The sequence below is a fragment of the Musca domestica genome, unplaced genomic scaffold (genome assembly GCF_030504385.1).
Source record: "Musca domestica strain aabys unplaced genomic scaffold, Musca_domestica.polishedcontigs.V.1.1 31, whole genome shotgun sequence".
Lineage (NCBI taxonomy): Eukaryota > Metazoa > Arthropoda > Insecta > Diptera > Muscidae > Musca > Musca domestica.
In genome coordinates, this window is record NW_026712309.1 from 5,783,688 (window position 1) to 5,799,042 (window position 15,355).

General features: G+C 34.2%; 1 protein-coding gene across 1 annotated transcript in view; it reads left to right on the plus strand.

Moving 5' to 3' along the window:
- The window catches only part of LOC101894872 (exostosin-1), a 296,257-nt gene that overhangs the window by 82,542 nt on the left and 198,360 nt on the right, over positions 1-15,355 (plus strand). Inside the window, exons 3-4 of the mRNA XM_059125005.1 lie at positions 5,953-6,027; positions 6,537-6,663. Of these exons, the coding sequence (XP_058980988.1) occupies positions 5,953-6,027; positions 6,537-6,663 (202 nt within the window). The remainder of the gene's footprint in view (positions 1-5,952; positions 6,028-6,536; positions 6,664-15,355) is intronic.

Here is a 15,355-nt window from a genome sequence, read left to right on the forward strand (position 1 = left end):
GTTTTGTCAGAATTTTTTCGTGGTATTTCATCCTTTTTAATTTTTTCTTTATTATCTTTGAGGATTCAATTTTCATATGAGATATTAAAAGCTTCTTCGTAATGACACACATACACCCGAACGCACATGTGAGCATTTCCATTTCTATCTATGGATGTCATTATATTAAAGCGATCTTTGTTGTTTGTTCCTTATCTTCGATGCTTACCCGTGTCTTCCTTTCGACGATTGTCAACCATCCACATCTACTTCCGGCCATTTCCTTTCTGCTTCCTCGAGTGCCACTAAATGCAACATAAAGCGAAACTATTCCGCGTTCCGCTTTGTGTTCTGTCTGTGTGTGCGTGCGTGCATGTTTTCTTTTGTCTATTTAATGCTCTTCTCCCCTCTCCCCTGTCCCATTTACTGTCGCACATTTTCATTTACGTTTCGCTTTCTTTTGCCAGCGATAAAACTAATTCCATTTAAGTAGGAGAGCTTGTAATGCGAGTCTCATTCGTTCATTCAATCGTCTTTGCCTTCGTCGTTGCTGCTGGCAGTGGTTACTACAGCTACAACTACAACTAACGACCATTCGGCATCGTTGAATGCCTGCCATTATTTTTATACCTTTTTTGGCTTTGTTGTAGATCTGATGAGATAAAAACAAAGATTTTTATTTTCCATGATCGGGAGGGTGGGCAAAGAGATTGGGAGCTGTGGTCTGTCGATTTGTCAGCTGCAATTATTTTCGAGGGTATTTGACTTAGTAAAAACCTAAAGGAGAAGAAATAAGTAATAGTTCGTTGGACATTGGTTAAGGATACCACGAGTTGAGAATTTTTCGTTTTTTTTAAACCATAATTTTTGGGGACCCTTAGTCAAGGTCCCTCATAAAAATGGAAATAAATTCACAGATCCCTTTATAGTTTTTTTTTTGGATTGTCAAAATGTTTATTCAATTCAAATCACTGTTCGTGGTTTTATGATTCTGTGATTTGTATTAACTTTTAGTGTTTTTTTTTGTTTTCGTTGTCATTCATTCATTCCGAAAAGCCCAAAGAAAATTGCCCACTATTCAAAAGCGTCATTGTCTGCGAATGGATATCGATGTGTGTGTGTGTGAATGTGCACAAGGATATATCTTTATTTGTATTAATGTACATGAGCATCTGCAGGATATTTATGTAATGCATATTTATTCCGTAATAACGCTTTAATGGGGCGTCTATTTGCTATTATTGTTATTTTTGTCATCGTCGTTGTTATTGTCGTCAACTTCGAATATATTGTCTGTCGGATAGGATATTTCCGTTTGTCGTAGGTTTATTTGTAGATGGAACCTATTTCTATTTGCCTGAAAAATTAATTAAAACAAGTTCGAATATATCAGAAAGTTTAGCATTATATACCCTCAGGATTTGATTATTGTATATCATATAGACATATTTGTATACCATGTGTGGTAACTTTCAGCCACATATCGTATATAAATATGTATATATGATATATAAATAATCAAATACTGAGTTCATACACTTGATGTCAAACCGTCTGATACTTCGAATTTGTTTTAATGCAGGTCGACTTTTTACAGCAAATATAAATAGGTCCATCAAAAGCACAAAATGCGGGGAATGTTTAAAGAATACTCAAAAATTCATACTGGGAGATCATGTCAAAATATACTTAAAAGGTCCATTATTTTTTAACAAGAAGTCCTAAAAATTTATTTTTTGAAATTCCATTGTTCTGGGACAGGAATTATTATACCCTCAGCCATATGGCTACAGAGGGTATATATCATTTGATACGGTCAAAACGTGCCTAGTCGAAATAACGGTTTTAGACCCTAGGTCTCTTTGGACCAAATCCGTTTCAGAACATTTGGAGTCGATCTAGCGATGTCCGTCCGTCCGTCCGTCCGTCCGTCTGTCTGTCTGGCTAGCTGGTGCGCACGATAACTCTCGAAGGGAGTATCCGATTTGGTCCAAACTTGGTACATCGTAATATTTTTGTCAAACTTAGATCGAGTTCGGAGATGGGCAATATCGGTGCACTCCTTCTGGTACCTCGCCCACAAAAGTTCGAAATTTTCAAAAAATTTAGTTTTTGCACAGAAAGAGAAACGATGATCCGATTTTGCTCAAACTTTGCAAATCTTAATATTTGCGTCAGTACTAGGTCAAGTGTGAAAATGGACAATATCGGTCCACTCCATCAAGTACCTCCCCCACAAATGGTCAAAATTTTGAATAATTACATCTCTTATAAAATGTGATATAAGAGTCCAATTGTCATCAAATTTCACACATGCCAATATTTATGTTAACCCAAGGTCTGGTGTTAAGATGGAATATATCGGTCCACTCCTTCTGGTACCTCCCACACAAATGATCGAGATTTTCAAAAAAATATATTTTTTCTGCACAGGAAGAGAAGCGATAATCCGATTTTGTTCCAACTTTGCTAATCCTGATATTTACGTCAGTTCTAGATAAGGTGCAAAAATGGATAATATCGGTCCACTCCATCAAGTACCTCCCCCACAATAGGTCGAAATTTTGAATATCCATCAAGCTCTTAAAACACTAAATTAACATCCGATTCCATTCAGAATTAGCAGGTCTCAATATTTTTATAAACGCAAGATCTTTTATAATGATGGTAGAAATTGAATCATTCGTTCTGGTACCTCCCACACAAAGGACCTAAGTTTTGAATAATCAAAACGAGGAAAGAATCCGAAATAAACATCCGGTTCTCTTCATATTACTCACGTCCCAATATTTCTACTAACTCAAGATCTGGTGTGAAGATGGGATATATCGGTACACTCCTTCTGGTACCTCCCCCACAAAAGATCAAAATTTTGAGTATCCACGAAGCTCATAAAACGCAAAATTAACATCCGATTCTATTCAGACTTGAAGCTTCTCAATATTTTCGTCAACACAAGATCTGCCAACTTATAATTGTCATAACTTGCGAAACAAGCCGGTGGTTCTTAACAACTTGCTATATCTAAATATTTCTCTTAACCAGTATTCTGATAGGAATATGTAATTTGTCGGAATTTATGATTTCGCATAAAGTTGGATACGAATGTTCAATTTCCTTCAAATTTTGCACATACCAATATATTTTTTCTGTATTAGATGAAGTATGAAAATGGAATATTTCGGTCCGCTATATCTGTTACCTGACGCATATTTCCGAAAATGTGCACCTATCTCATATAAAGTACAAGAATTAGCCGATATAGTCCAAATCTGTCACGGATATAACTCAAGGCTGGGGGTATACATCTGTCGGCAAAACCGACTGATTCTATTTTACTTGTTTTTTAATGTTAATCGATCACAAAGACGGGTTAAAAATACAATTTATTTGTCTAAACCTATTTCAACGTCTCCATATGTCAACCCTACAAACCAACAGTCCCCTCAGTATCAAATTTCGGGGTTCCACCTCTATCCCTTCTCTCAATACCAAATTTAGTGGCGCGTAGATTTTTTCGAACAATTATTGTACATATTTCCAATAACACCTCCATATCTTAACCACAGACACCAACAGTGACATCTAAATCACATTTCAAGATCTTAGCTCTATTCCTTCACCCAACACCAAATTTAATCCGAATAAGTACTTTTCAAAGAACTATAGTTCGTATTTTCAAAACCACCTCCACATCTCAATTACAGATACCAACAGAGACTTCAATATCAAATTTAAGTATTCCAGATCTATTACATCACCCAATACCAAGTTTAGTATCGTTTAGTACTTTTCGACAAATTAAAGGGTTTTTTTCTATCCCTGCACTCAATACCAAATATAGTACTAAATGTACTCTTCGTACATATACAGTACTCAATTTTCCACATGTCCAGGCTATACATGAACAGCAAGCACGATTTGTTCATCAATCTGTTCGATTTAGTACTCTTCGTGCCATTGTAGTACATATTTCCAAAACCGCATCTTTATCACAAACCAACCACCAACAGGGATCCGAATAAAAAGTTTCAAAATTCCAACTTAATCCATTCAACTTAAATTAAACTGTTCCAAATTTAGTACCATTTAGTACAGTTCGCACACTTAGTACACATTTTCAAAACCACCTTCATATATCAAACTTAACTTCCAACCTTGATGCTCATGCCAAATGTTAAGTTCTTAGTTCTTGTACCTCCCCTACAAAAGGTCAAAATTTTAAAATAAAATGTCTTGCATCTTAGAAAGAGAAAGTATCATCCGATTTTGCTCCAACTTAGCAAATCCCAATCTTTTCATCAGCTCTGTGCAATACAACAATATATGCCCATTTCATCAAGTACCTCCCCCATTAAGGGTCAAAACTTGGGATAATTATAACTCTTTTAAAATATGAAATAAGACTCAGATTGTCTTCAAATTACAAACATTCTAATATTTTACCACCATAATATCTGGTGTGAAGATCTCTGGTGAACGGGTCAAAATTTTGAATAGCTACGAAGCTAATAAAACGAGAAATGAGCATCCGATTCATTTCATAATTAGCATATCCTAATTTTTCTATTAATACAAGGTCTGATTTGAAGATAGAATATATAAGACCTCCACTTCCCACAAAATGTTGAATAACTATATTATTAATAAAAAATCTAAATAACCATTCGAATTCTTTCAAATTTGACACATCCGAAGATTTTAATTAACACAAGTTCCGCCGTGATATTCTGTATCGGACCACTACTTCTCGTACCTCGACAACAAAGTGTCAAAAAATTGTATAATTATAACTAAATTTCTCACATTTCAATATTTCCACTAACGCAAGAACAACGAAAAACGGATAGAATGGAAAATTCCTTCTAGGTCCTCCTCCACAACGGGTTAAAATTTGGAATAACCATTAAGCACATAAAACGTGAAATGAACATGCGATTACTTTCAAACTCGGACCATCCTAATGCTTCTATCAACACAAGATCTGCTATGAAGATTAACAATATCGGACTACTCCTTCTGGTACCTCCCCCACAACAGGTCAACAATTTGAATAATTATTACTCTCATAGAACGCGAAAAAAGCATCCGATTCTCTTTAAATTTCACACATCCAAATATCTCTTCCAATACAAAATATGGTATAAAGTTTATAGATATCGGTCCAATCCTCTGATATCTCTCCCACAAAATGGTAACAATTTTCAATAGTTATATCTCTCATAACTTGCGAAACATAAAATCGGAAATGAATGTTAGATTTTCTTTATTTTTGCACATCTCGATATTTCGAATTGGATGAAGTAGGTGACTTCAGTCCATTATTAAACTTAAGTCACATATGAAATGAACAATATTACCCACTCCTTCGGAACCTCCCCTATAAAGGGACAACAGTTTGAATAATCATAACGCAAGTCACAATATATTGAAATATCGGAAATTGGCTAAGGGTATACATTTGTCGGCAGAACCGACCGAAACGTTTTAACTTCTTTAAAATGAACTCTATGATCCCCTCCTACGCTCTCATTTTTCGATTTTTCATCGAAGCCATATGACCCAAGGATTTGTTTTGATTTATTTTCTACGCATCCATTACTAATTTATAACTCTCCTGCGATTCGGTTGCTTTTGAATTATGGAGCAATTTTGTTCCTTCCTCTCGAAACGATACTTCTGAGAACTGTTTCCCTCTCACCCCAACCAATTAACTCTTTCTTTGAAAAATAAATTATAATAAAATAACTATTTTAACAGTTCATTGCATATTTCTTTATCTGTTTTTCCTTCTTTTACGCAAAATGCAAATCATTAAATTAACTTGCCCCAACAAATTACTCATAATTGAATTAAGAAGAGATTTTCCGATCCACGTTATGCTTCTTGCAGGCGTGCATTCATGCAGACATATGCTCGTAAATACATATATATCCATCAATTAATGGCATTATTATTATTCTTTGCTTTCAGATACGACTATGACACGCTGCTGCTCAACTCAACATTCTGCCTGGTGCCTCGGGGGAGACGTTTGGGTTCCTTCAGGTATGTTTGCTATGTGGCCAATTACAGCCTCCATTTCATTTACATGCGACCTTTGACCACCGACCGCCGACCACCGTGCGAGCATCAGGCCAATAAATGTTCGTGAGTTTGATGAATGACTTGCTTTTGTCTCACTTGAATTAAATGCCAAGTTAAGAGCATGAAGAAGAAGGAGAAGCATTTAAAATCTGCCAATATGTCTGACCTTATCACAGCAGGTTACCATGCGCTTGTGTGTATTACATTTCCCATGAAGTAGGAAACGAACATACACATGTATATACGCCTTCCAGCTCACATCGAATGCACGCTCTATTGGCCTGATGGCGCATTAAAAATGCATTGAAATCTCTCTCTCCAGCCCATTTGTCCTGGCTGACCTACATAATCATCCTCGGCTGCCTTCTTTTCAGTTATAAAAGTTTTAAACTTATGCTGTTCCTTCTTTATTTCTTTTTCTCTCACTCTCTCACTTTGCAACTTTTCCTCTGCTCTTCTTCCTTAATTAGATTTCTCGAAGCCATCCAGGCCGGCTGCATTCCCGTACTGCTGTCCAATGACTGGGTTTTGCCATTCGAGTCGAAAATTGATTGGAAACAAGCGGCTGTTTGGGCCGATGAAAGACTGTTATTGCAGGTGAGTACCACCGAAAAAACGCAACGAAAACTAAAATGAAAATGAACAAAACGAGAATGAAAATGAAAAGTACAACCGAAAACAGCGCGCCAACCTGGTGATGATGGCTAACGCCAGCAAAACGATGTCAGTTGAATGACATTCATGCCACATTGTCATTTAGTCATTCCATGATTCCACCGCTGGCAACAACGTGTTGTATTAGTTTAACATTCATTCGTCCAGCTGTGAAATTTGCAAACTCGATTACAATTCTTGTTATTTTACTCTTTGGAAACTCTGCTCCAAACAAAAAAAAAAAAAAAAAAAAACATTCACACCTGCTGGGGCAACAACAACTTTGAAGGGTCTAAAATTCAAATGAAAATCGATTGAAACAGAATGTCAAAAAGTTTGTCTTCCAAAAAATTAGAAAAAAGAAAATCAAACTATCTACATCGAAATTAATGAAAAAGGAATATTCTAGTTTTGAATAATGAAATTGACCGGGAAAGGCTCTAGAATAGCTTATTGCACGATGGGACGCTTTAGTTTTATTTTTCATAATTTTTTCATTTATATTGCCCGAGTTTAAAAGAAAAGTAAATAGATTTAATTGTAGCGTGGTAGAATTAAGAAGGTAAAGTCATGTATCATACCTTTACAATTTTTTCAAAATTGACCATCTGGCATCATTGCCAAAATGAACTAGAAGAAGTGGTCCGTTGTGTCTCATCTCCACACTATATCTTGTTCTGATAGACATTTTAAGGTGCGGTAGCAGTAGGAGTTGTATGTTCTATCCGTTCTTCATATCTGATCTTTTGTTGGTAGAGCAAGTAAGCAAAGGCCATAGTCGTGCGGGGCCGTTACATTTTAGAAGCCCTCTTATGTCCAAATCCATTTTGGAAGATTCCGCTTTTGAAATTATGTCATGGAGCACTGCCCAGATTTTTTTTTAATTCAATTTATTAATGCTTTCTATCATATATTCGATATTTACATTATGCTTAGATGTAATGGATATTTACAGTCGTTCAATAGGGCTTTCCCAGTGGTTGGCCCATAAACAAAATTATATTTCAAAAAATGATAAGTGACAATTTATTTAAATTTAAAATTTTTATATTCAGGGCTGTCACAGAAACCATGTCGGTTTTGCTTATTGTCGTTTTTGTAAACCAATGTTGGTTTCATTTGGTGTCATGAAACCAAGTTGGTTTTGTCAATTTCGAATGTAAATAAAACCAATGTTCGAAACAGCTGTTGTTGCTTGTTTCTTCTTATTGTTGTTGTTTCTTATTTTTCATTGAAATATCAGTAAAAGTAAAGTAAATAAAAAAAGGAATAAGTCGCTATAAATAAAGTAAGATGGCATCAGCAGTAGTAGTTTTTGTGTTGTTGGACGAAGAACGCTCAAAAAAGGTGACGAGAAAAGCTCTTAGAGATTTCAGCAACCCACTGGAGTTGCCGGAGTTGTGAACTTACTCATAAACCTGCTTTGCAGATTTATGGTTTATGGTCCTTTAAAAATTATTTAAAAAATCCTTAAAAAATCCACGTTTATGGTCCTTTAAAAATTATTTAAAAAATCCTTAAAAAATCCACGTTTATGGTCCTTTAAAAATTATTTGAAAAATCCTTAAAAAATCCACGTTTATGGTCCTTTAAATATCCTTTAAAAAATCCACGTTTATGGTCCTTTAAATATTCTTTAAAAAATCCACGTTTATGGTCCTTTAAAAAATCCACGTTTATGGTCCTTTAAATATTCTTTAAAAAATCCACGTTTATGGTCCTTTAAATATCCTTTAAAAAATCCACGTTTATGGTCCTTTAAATATCCTTTAAAAAATCCACGTTTATGGTCCTTTAAATATTCTTTAAAAAATCCACGTTTATGGTCCTTTAAATATCCTTTAAAAAATCCACGTTTATGGTCCTTTAAATATTCTTTAAAAAATCCACGTTTATGGTCCTTTAAATATCCTTTAAAAAATCCACGTTTATGGTCCTTTAAATATCCTTTAAAAAATCCACGTTTATGGTCCTTTAAATATCCTTTAAAAAATCCACGTTTATGGTCCTTTAAATATCCTTTAAAAAATCCACGTTTATGGTCCTTTAAATATCCTTTAAAAAATCCACGTTTATGGTCCTTTAAATATCCTTTAAAAAATCCACGTTTATGGTCCTTTAAATATCCTTTAAAAAATCCACGTTTATGGTCCTTTAAATATCCTTTAAAAAATCCACGTTTATGGTCCTTTAAATATCCTTTAAAAAATCCACGTTTATGGTCCTTTAAATATCCTTTAAAAAATCCACGTTTATGGTCCTTTAAATATCCTTTAAAAAATCCACGTTTATGGTCCTTTAAATATCCTTTAAAAAAATCCACGTCATAGTCCTTTAAAAATTCTTTAAAAAATCTACATTTTTAGTCCTTTGAATATCCTTTGAAAATTGTTTAAAAAATCCACATTTTTAGTCCTTTGAATATCCTTTAAAAATTGTTTAAAAAATCCACATTTTTAGTCCTTTGAATATCCTTTAAAAATCCACATTTTTAGTCCTTTGAATATCCTTTAAAAATTCTTTAAAAAATCCACGTTTATTGTCCTTTAAATGTCCTTTAAAAATTCTTAAAAGAATCCAAGTTTCTAGTCCTTTAAAAATTGTTTAAAAAATCCACATTTTTAGTCCTTTGAATATCCTTTAAAACAAGGCTAGGCAAAGAGTATCCCTTGGGATATCTGTGTGTTCACCAACACAATTGTAAAAAATAAATTGTTTTGAATTTTCTGTCAAAATGGTTTTGGGAGAATATTTAGTTTTGTTCGAGCAGTCGATGTGGAAGGTGCTGTCGGATATTTTTATGAATACACCGTAAGAAATATTGGAGAACAAATATATCTTACTACATATTTGGAACAAATATTTCCGAAATTGTAAAAATTACAACTTTTTAGATTTATCTTTTTTGATTGAATTCTATTTGACAACATTTGCATACGAATTCACATATTAGGAATAGAAATTCATTTCATATTGTTAGACAAATTTATTGTCCTTCCAAATTAATGGACATTTCCATATCCCTTGATTTCTCTGAAACAATATGTACGTTCTTAGTCAATATTAGGAAAAAAACAGGATGTGATGTTTGTAATTCATAGAAATAATATTTTAGGACCCAATGCAGGATATGAGTTTCTAATCAGCATAAAATTCTACGACTATTTGCCTCTGATAATCGGTATTACTTTTTAAAGGGTCAACTTAGATGATTAGGATTTTAAGTCCAGAATTATTAAACACATATAACATCAAAATTATATAAAATTTGTGAAAATGTCAACTTATAAATATTATTTATTTTAAACAAATCATAATTGACCGTGCAAAAACTGTGCAAATATATCTCCGAATTGTCTGATCAAAATATTAATTTTTACCAACGAAGTTTTTTGAAAACAGAAAATTTTAAATTGAAAATTTAAAATTTAAAGATACCAATTATTTCTCTCTCTGTAAAGAGACACAAAAAAACAATTTCAATATTTTGTTATTTCAAAACACATACAATCACAAAAATATTCTTAGGCTCTCTGCCTAGCCCTGCTTTAAAAGTTGTTTAAAAAATCCAAAGCAAATGAAAAGTGACAGCTCTAAGCAACTTGGTTTATTCCCAATATCAAAACCAATAACATTGGCTTCTATGACAACAAAAACCGATAAAATTCTAATTCGAAAATAAAACCAATAACATTGATTTTCATGACACCAAAGCATTTTTTCTTGTCGTTTTTAAAACCAATAGTGACAAAATTGGTTTCTATGACAGCCCTGATTATGTCTTGAGGCGCTCTTCTTCTTAGTCTAATAAATGTTTCTGGATTATTCATCAAGTTTGCAGCCAAGGAATTTGTATGTGTTTCTATTCTCAGTTTGTAGTTTTGGATCTGGTATGATATTTCTTCTTTCACGGTTCATATGTTTAATTCTTTATGAAGCCGAACATTTGTTATGTATTGAGGTGCGCCAGCAATTTTCCGTAATGTTTTTGATTGGAACTGCTGTAGTGTTTTTATTGTTGTATTGGAGGCGGTTCCCCATAACTGAATGCCATATGTCCATATTGGCTTTATGATGCATTTGTAAACAAGAAGTTTATTTTCGAGGGACATTTTGGAATTTTGTCCGATAAGGTAATTCATTTTGTGTGCTTGAATATCCAGAGCCCTTCTTTTTGTTTTGATATAACCCAGATATAACCCTTAGTATTTTGACCAGGGACAGTTGCCCAATATTTACGTACTACGTCGTGCTGTTAGTTGTTGTTTTCATTTTTACAGCTAAATATAATCCAATGGTCATCCCAAATGCTAGAATTCTTCCTTGTTTTTAACTTCTCAGGCGTGTCGATTGGCTTCAATGAATGAAAATTTGCCTGTTTTTTGGTTCATTTGAACCCGTAAAGCAAGAGGGCTCTCTGTATCTCCAAATTTAGACTCATCTATATGAATTGCTTGTCTACGATATGTGGCTAAATTCGGCAACGAAATCAGCATAAAAAAGCCAGAAGTTTGACTTTTGTGTATTTCGGATATCGCCTGTAAGTAATGTTGGTATTTTTTCACACAAAAGCAGTTGTCCATTCTTCCCGCTGTCCTAAACTCTAACTTCATGCGAGATTTCGTATCCTTTGGTTTCTGTTTATGACCTTTATAACGACTGCAAAATCAGAAACATTTTTAGTTGTTGGTCCATTTAAACCCCTAAATATATTGCGAACATCTTTGAAAACAATAGGCCTAGCCCTTCTGAGCCTAACCCTACCCTTGAAAAAATTTTCGTGAGGGACGATACATTGTATATATTTCGCTATATATATCCGATATATTCACTATCGGAATCTACGTAACGGTCAGATTTGACCTGTGCGTCTATTTGCGAATTCGCGGTGATTAAAAATATTCACGGTTTAATGAAAATTTTGACTTTTATTTAACACATATGTTATGGTCTATTTCATCCACTAAATATTACCCGGTTACCATAAAAATTGGAATACTTCTGCCCAGCCATAAGCCCTATCCCCGCGCTAACTTCCGCATCGATTGGTCTATAATTGCGACCTGTAGAGTAACTGCAAAATCAGGAAATGTTTCGGTTTTTGGTCCTTTTCAACCCCTAAATATTATGCCATCATCTCCAAATAGGCTTCTATTCTGGGTTTATCCCCACCTCCATTCTACATTTCGTGAAGATAGGGCCATAATTGCGACATGTAGAGTGCTTACAAATTAAAATGAACAGAAGGACGGACATACATAGCTAGATCGACTCAGCTCAATTCCTGAGTTGAAAAGAAAAACATATTCAGCAAATAGATTTAATAGAGCTTTTTGGCGAAGCTATGAAGATAGAAATAACCCAGCAAGTGAAAGCTTATCATTGTTAAAAACTGTAACCCTGAAGCGGGTCACTTAATTGGCCTTTTTAGCCCTCTGGTGGCACTTTGTTGGAAAAAAACTATGCTTACACAAAAAATTTCAAGTAGGCTAAGAATTATTGATATGCAAAAAATGACAACAAAATATTTTTATAAAATAAAATTTAATTCTGAGTTTTGAAATTTTTTCGTCGGCTTGGATACGCTCAGTCATGTCCAGGGTCGCCATAAGGAATAAAGAATTTATTTTTCCCAAATGGGGCCAAAAATGAATGTTTATTTTTATAAGTAAACTAGCTGGCCCGGTCCGCGTTGCCGGCCCGTACTTTTAGTCTTTAAAGCATAATAAATCACAGATCTGACTTATGTAGGCAGCACAATTTTGATTATAAGTAATGACGCCATTATAATTACTCCAATTTTGATTATAAGTAATGACTTGATTATGAGTAATGACTCCATGACTAAATATAAATTAATATTCATGGCATAAATTATAATTACCGTCGGTTTTAGATATTTTGAAGAGCCTGATCTTATTTTTCAGCTATAGGCTTTAATTTGAGTGTTAAATACCTATATGATAAAGAACATCTATAATAGCCCCATGCGAAAATTCAGCTCAATTTTTGATATTGTAAAAATTGAATGCTTTAGCTATAATTTGAAATTTGTATTTCCAACGTTTAAAATCCCGTACTGCGTGGTATTCAGTTTGGTCCACCTCATACTTGAAGGCAGAATGTTGTCAGAATAGCCAAAAGAATTACTCTTTTGCTCCGATTACCGTAAGATGGGCATTAATTGTTTGTCATTTAAATTGTGCGGTGGAGATCCAATAAAGTTACTTTATAATTTTGTATTTTGTTGTTTCTGCCACAATTTCCGACTGAATGAGTCCCAGATTGACATTTCGGAGTTTATTTCATTTAGACGTACATACCAAATCTACATTCCCAACCAATATTCTCTTGGGGGTTACAAATTCAATAGAATACCAAATTTTCTTTTCTGACCTCACATTGGTTGGGAAAGTGGACTTGGGGTATACTAATGTGGGGACTATACTTAAATAAATTCCTATGTGGATAATTATTTGTAAGATGATTTTCTACCCCAGGGCTTTTACCCCAGGTAGCCTCAAGACTAAGATGCGCACTTTTCCGAAAAATAAACATTTTATAAGAAGAGGTTTTCTTCCCCCTTAGAAACAAAGATGTCAAATAAGAGCCAAAAAATGAAAAAAATGGCCAAGACCCCGAAAATACCTTAAATCATATGATGGTGATACCAAAACGTGATAATTTTTTGCAAAGATGGTTTCTTCTTAAATTATCAACATAAGCTAAAATTAGTACGAAAAATATGGTTAAAATGTAGAACATACTTGAAATCGGGTTGTTTCGTTATCAGGGGTTATGATCCATATTATGACCTGCCAAAGCGATTAAAGGTATCTTGAATGTTTAGATAGAATTTCTATTTTGCGTTCTTTATAGTCGGTATTTGACTGATTGCAGTCCCAACGTATTTTGCATTTTGTGTTCTCATTTGACAATTTATTGTCATATGAAAGAAGCAGGTCCACTTTTTGAAATTAACCCCATAACGCTTCTTCGGTCATTTTTGTTTGTTTAAATGTGTTCGCATCTTCCAGCTGAAGCACGATTTAGGTCCTGGAGTAGAAAGCATTTAACATCGTATTGCGCTCTCATTTCATTTTTATATTATTCATTCAGAATTCAAACCAATAAAAAAATGTACACTTCAATATAGAAAAAAGAAAAAGAATCTTCAACTGATTCGCTAATTTTTTGCGGCAAATTTTTAAAGGTGTTTACTAAGTTTGTCGGTAGAATGTACTATTATTTTGAAATTCGATTCCATTGAAAAATTGTCGATTTTTCCCGATTTTAGAATTTTCATATAAAGAGACAACGGATAAAATTGTTATTTATAGATTTTATGTATTTTTTGGGTATTACGAATAAATACATAAAATCTATAAATAACAGTTTTATCCGTTGTGGCTTTATATTACCCAAAAAAACCTACACATCATATTAGAATTCAAAAAAAAAAAAACACTACAAATGTACATTCGAAAATAGTAAGTAAAAATGGAAAAAAATATGCAATATAAAACATTACAATTGTACATTTTAAAAGTCAAAATGAAAATGTTCAAATTTCACATTTTTACGCGATTTTTTTGGATTTTATTCTTTTCTGCCAAGAGGCAATTCCGAATTTGTCTAAATCGTTAAAATCAGACCTGCGGTCTTTATGTTATAAGAGTAGTAACTAACACAACTTTCTTTTACATATAGAGAGATAGATTTAAAAGTAGGCGCGTTCTTCAGCCCCTAAATAAGTACTTAGGGTTGGATGGAAAGCCAACAGCATCTCGTGTAATAATTCTCAAACCGATATCTTCACTATTTTGGTAAATATAAAGATTTCAGATAAATCGTAATAGTGGGCGCAAAAGTGGGCGTGGTCTATATTTTTTTCTTTAAAAACCTAACTCGGGGTATGACGAAAGTTTTTACAAAAAATTATGCAAATCGGTCCAGCCGTTTTCAACTGATTCCGTTACCAACAAACAACAATTGATTTTTATATATATATAGATTATACTTCAAATGAAATGCGACGGGTCGACAGACCGGGTGTTGTTGCTGGTAGCGGCAGTCGGTAATGATGGGGTGTGTTACTGTTTAGGTTTTGCGACGATCGGAACGACAAAGATAATGATGATCACTGAAAGAATGATGCGAAGAGTTTCGAGAATTGCTACTACTTCTACTTGCTAGGATTACAAACTATTCCGTAATTAGACGAACGGGGAATTAGGGTCGCCGTGGGTACAGTAAACCGAAGTCTCTGTATGGGACGGAAAGCCTAAGTTTCCGTGCGATACAGGAATCCAAAGAGTCTGTGCGGGACGGAAAGCCGAAGCTTCCATGTGATACAGACAACCGAAGGCTCAGAGAGGGACGGAAAGCCGATGCCTCTGTGTGATACAGGAATCCGAAGACTCTGTGTGGGACGGAAAGCAGCGGCCTCCGTTTGATACGGGAAACCGAAGTCTCTGAGTGGGACGTGTGTTATGTTATGTATTGATATGGCTTCCCCAATAGGACACCTTTCCAAAGTCGTTAACAACAACCGTTGTAAACGACAACCAAAAATATGGTAACAGGCCCCCTTCAGTAGCCTACCCCAATTACTTTTTGGTACAAACAGTTATAT